At 42.4% G+C, this 4601-nt stretch overlaps 1 protein-coding gene across 4 annotated transcripts; it reads left to right on the top strand.

Moving 5' to 3' along the window:
• Positions 1-801: 801 nt before the first annotated feature.
• On the top strand, positions 802-3948 carry LOC106569920 (uncharacterized). Of its 4 annotated transcripts, XM_082961175.1 has the most exons (9): positions 802-1275; positions 1357-1711; positions 1801-2303; positions 2425-2492; positions 2594-2680; positions 2779-2877; positions 3000-3080; positions 3166-3270; positions 3706-3948. In XM_082961175.1, the coding sequence occupies exons 5-9, from the start codon at positions 2651-2653 to the stop codon at positions 3784-3786; spliced, it is 396 nt and encodes a 131-aa protein (XP_082817301.1). In that variant the 5' UTR covers positions 802-1275; positions 1357-1711; positions 1801-2303; positions 2425-2492; positions 2594-2650; the 3' UTR covers positions 3787-3948. The 4 variants fall into 4 exon arrangements, with proteins under 4 accessions (XP_082817301.1, XP_082817302.1, XP_082817303.1 ...); XM_082961176.1 differs by having other exon boundaries at positions 1357-2303; XM_082961177.1 differs by having other exon boundaries at positions 802-1711.
• The last annotated feature ends 653 nt before the right edge of the window (positions 3949-4601 follow it).

Raw genomic sequence — 4601 nt, 5'->3', positions numbered from 1 at the left:
TCAATCAGACTTATTCATACACTTTGACATAATCAATGATAATAATATCCTGTTTATAAAAGAGGTATGGATTATTATTATGCAGATCCTACAGTGCTCTCCAACCTCAGTGGGCTGTGGCTTCGCCCCCCTTGTCTGAATGTGGTCAATATGTTTTAACCCGGGTTGTCTGTGCTCCACAAGACTTTATAGCCTACTGAGCCAAAGCCTAGACTTTCAGAAGTTCAACAACAACTTCCATGAAACAAGCTAAAACATTTCAATGGGCCAATGACCTAGGTAGTGACTTTAAAAAAAACATTTGGTATTTTTGTTTTATTTTATACCAACAACATAAAACATTCCTGGTCATCATTGTAATTATATTCTGGTCATCATTGTAATTATATTCTAAGATTCTAATGATAACCATAGAGTTCCAAACTCATTTCTATGGCAACACAGCTGTCCATTTTGTAAACAACAATTTTCTAAAATATGTGTTGCCAAGAGACATCTAACCATTAGAACATCTCAGCGTTCTATTGAAGGTTTTCTGTTCGAAAACAAGAACAACTTCAATTTGCTGTTTAACAACAACAAAGTTGACTGATTTGTGAGACCTGAGATTGAAAAATCGACTGGAAAATGCCTGGGTGCTTTTCAAGGTTGGTAGAGAGAGTGCGAGGACGTCAGCAGCCTTCTGCGTCGACAGGTTGTTTAAATTAATTTGTGGGTTGTCTTTTTCCATTTTGCAGGGTTCGCGATCATCGGGAGGTGGACAGCGACTTTGAAGAGGGTATGTGGAGTTTTAAACTACTTATTTTACCACATTCAACATTGAAAATGTAATTTGTGAAATGTTGTGTATTTCTGTAATATAGACTTGCAAGCTAATGTTAACTTTAATAATTGTTGCTAAGCGAAACACTTTTGGACTTTTACAAGTAGTGACGTTACTAGCTAGCGTGATACGTTTTACATCCTGACAATTGTATGTTTGTATTCCTGTTCCTAATTTTAGAATCAAATGTACTGGATGAGGTCCAGTTGGATGTGCCACTGCTGCCAGTCATCCTTGATGTCCAGGATGCTGCTATCATCCTTGAGGATGGGCCAGATGTGCCGACTTTCCTTGAGGTACAATTTTCAGAAAGTTGTAGTTTTTTTTGTTTGAAAAGTATCCCAGATATTAATTCTAAAAATCTTTGTTGTCTGCTTTAGGAGGCCACTGGTAATTGGCAGTTGATACCGATTAGGTTCAGCCCCCTGTACTGTGGGCCTGTTGTGATCAGAGTAAGTGACACACACATCACTGTTACAATGTTAGCAGTTTCTAACCTGAATGTATTGTAATGTCACCCCCCTCCTGTGCAGAACAATGCCAGTCCGCTGGCTAAAGCTTGGAGGACTTTCCATTTCATCAGCCCCATTATCACCTACATGCGTGGTGGATCCCAGGTATGTGTCTTTGTAACTAACTAGTCCTAATCCACATTGTCAGAGTCATGTGATCTTGATGGAAATATGTTACAACGATGGCTGATGTTGTTTTGTTGATGTTACTTGTTGTTTCTCTCCACAACAGGTGGTGGTGAGGATGCACCATGTAAGTAGGGTTCGAGGCCTGGAGACTCAACTGGTGTGGTACATCTCCAGGGAGACAGCCAGACTTAGTCTAGAGGGCATCCCCTACTGTGCCAACAAGGTGCAGTCCATCACTTGGATCCTGGTAAGATGTAAATACTACTGAAATAGTATTAGATTAGGCTTTTCTTCACTTATTCCATTTGGCCTTAACATGTCGTATCTCTCTGTCAGTATGTGGCTGGGAGGGTGACCCAGTATGCATCTCACCTCCACCATGAGACGTCTGTGGACGTGACATTTGACTGCTACCGGGTAAATAAACCTTTTCCTATATATAAAGAATAGAAATTATTGGGCATTTTTCCATTAGATATGCTCTGTTTTCTAATAATGTGTGTTTTTGGAGCAGCAGACTGATGTCTCGGTGGTGTACACCATTCTCCACATGGGACTGGATGGGCTGCTCTCCTCCTCGGCGTGGTCGGAGGCTGCCTCCGTCTCTACGCCCACCAATCAGCAGTTCACTGAGCCAGAGCCTGAGGGCCACAACTGCTATGAGGTCAGATGTTAGACACACACCTACACATTCTATTGACTAGTAGCATTAAGATCCTTCCATTGACCCATTGTTTGTCATGTCATTGCATTGGTCACTGATGTTGAATGTTTGTTCTGTTGTTGTATGGCTGGGAGGAGGACCTGCTGCATAAGGAGAGGGAGGTTCCTCTGCTAAAGTGAGTTCCTGTAAATGTCTGTGTAGTCTGGGCTTGTCAGATGCTGAAGGATAGTGGTCACAATGCAGTTATCCCCCATTGACTCTAATGGTTGACATGCTCTATTTCCTACCTCCCACAGCCTCTACCTTACCACCAAGAGAGTGGAGGACATCGCCCTGAGGCGTCTCCCTGCGCCAGGCCTTCACTGTGAGTGGACCCACTTTTATTTTTTCATTCTGTATCTTCTTGTTTTGTCTGTCTCCTAGAGGAAGATGGGTGTCTCACCCTAACTCTTCCCTCTTCTCTAGACCCTGTTCGGTTCCACCCTGAGCAGGAACCATCTGTTTGTGGCAGGAAAGGTCCTAATGGGCGCACTGGTTCAGGCCCACCACATGGTAGCTCACTAACTCATTATTCATTCAAGGGAAAGAGAGAGTCCTCGATGGGAAATGTGTTCTGTTCACTAACATCAATGCTCTTTGCTTTGTGATAGGACGAGGCCGAATTCATCCGTGCCTATAACGACTTTGTGGACTACCTGAGTGACCCCTCCAAGCAGATTGACATTGAGAGGGAGCTGGCTGAGGCAAAGGTGAGTTCATTAACTCTTTCAAGTCTCACTTTGTTCTTCCACATGCATGTCTTTTATACATCACAGTAGCTGATCTATTTGAAATCATTCCGATTTTCTCCAAATGTGTTTTCTTGTCCTAGATCCATCATGTTAACCTGATAGATGTCCTCTTTGAACTGGTGATGTTTGGGATGATGAGAGCTCAGAAGTCCCTGATGGTGGTAAGTAGCATCTCACTGGTACATGTTTCCATGTCTCTCTATTTGTAATTTCACTTCAATTTCTCTTCTCTCCTGTTTCCTTTAGCACCCTGGTGGGTTCATGGAGCGTCTGTACGCTCTCCTGTACTCCTTCCTGCCCGTAACTTCCAGCATTGAGCCAAAGGCAGAGAGATACTTGCTGCTGCTCAATGTAAGATTCAAGAGTTTACTTCCCTATTCCTAGTTTACTTCCTCTTTACTTTTTCATGAATAACAGGGTTTCAATGCCGTTTTATGAGGAGTAACTCTCATTGTCTCTCTGCTCTTGATAAGCTAGTAACTCAGAGCCATTTTCTATGTGTTGTGTGGTGTTCTCTTCAGGGCGGGCTGATGGCTCTGCTAGATGACATGTTTGGGCAGCAGCTGGCCTGGTACTTTAACCCAGAGTCTCTGGTCACTGAGCTCTCCAGCCTCCTGGGGTACCACATGGAGAACCTCATGGCCAGCATGTAGTCCTGCTGCAGAGATCTGAAAGGCCACACTTCTCTTTCTCGCTCTCAGGAATTGAGGACTTGAAGTGCTTCGTTGAACCCTGATTAGTTAACACCCAATGAATTAATGTATTCTCTTGTTTTCTCTCCCACAGGATTCTTGTGACACTTTGCCACCAAACAGGGATCTAGACACTACTGCGCTACATTACTTTGCACTGAAATTTACATTTTAAAATAAAATAACTAGTAGTTCAAAAGCATTTGTCTCTGTCTTTTCATTTACTTGATTATTTCATCACTATTTCCTCTTCCTGGAGTTATGAGGCTAATATTACATGAACAATTATGCTTTATTCTTTGCATATGGAAATGAAAAAACAAAGTTTAGGTGATGTACAGGTACTACAGGCCCACACTTTATGGCTTTGTATTGTGATGTGTGATTCTGTACTATATAAAAATATGTAGGCCTACATACACTGAGTTTACAAAACATTAAGAACACATCCTAATATTGAGTTGCACCCCCAGTTGCTCAGAACAGACTCAATTTGCCGGGACATGAACTCTACAAGGTGTCCACAGGCATGCTGGCCCATGTTCACTCCAATGCTTCCCACAGTGGTGGACCATTCTTTATGCACCTACTACCATACCCCGTTCAAAGACTCTTTTGTCTTGCCCATTCACCCTCTGAATGGCACACATACACAATCCATGTATAAATTGTCTCGATGCTTAAAAATCTTTAACCTGTCTCCTTCCCTTCATCTACACTGATTGAAGTGGATTGAACAAGTAACACCAGTAAGGGATCAAAGCTTTGGCCTGGATTTACCTGGTCAGTCTGTCATGGAAAGAGCGGGTATAGTATAAAGTCGACCACTAGAGGGCACAATTGCTTCAGTCTTGAATGTAACTTCTCACTATCTGTACTCTACATTAAGAGTCTGCCATTGTAGACTCAGGTATCTTGGGTATTTTTGTTTCAATTTGCCATATTTCCCATTAATGTCTGAGCCATTTACCGTATTTCCCACTGAAACCA

The sequence above is a fragment of the Salmo salar genome, chromosome 14 (assembly GCF_965601325.2).
Source record: "Salmo salar chromosome 14, fSalSal1, whole genome shotgun sequence".
In the NCBI taxonomy this organism is placed as follows: domain Eukaryota; kingdom Metazoa; phylum Chordata; class Actinopteri; order Salmoniformes; family Salmonidae; genus Salmo; species Salmo salar.
This window is presented reverse-complemented; position numbering and strand designations above follow the sequence as displayed.

Excerpts from the sequence above, each read along its gene's own strand:
- LOC106569920 (XM_082961175.1), top strand. The coding sequence starts at position 2,651 with ATGGGCGCACTGGTTCAGGCCCACCACATG. Across the intron at positions 3,081-3,165 it reads CTCAGAAGTCCCTGATGGTG|CACCCTGGTGGGTTCATGGA; the intron begins GTAAGTAGCATC and ends TGTTTCCTTTAG. Across the intron at positions 3,271-3,705 it reads GATACTTGCTGCTGCTCAAT|GATTCTTGTGACACTTTGCC; the intron begins GTAAGATTCAAG and ends TCTCTCCCACAG.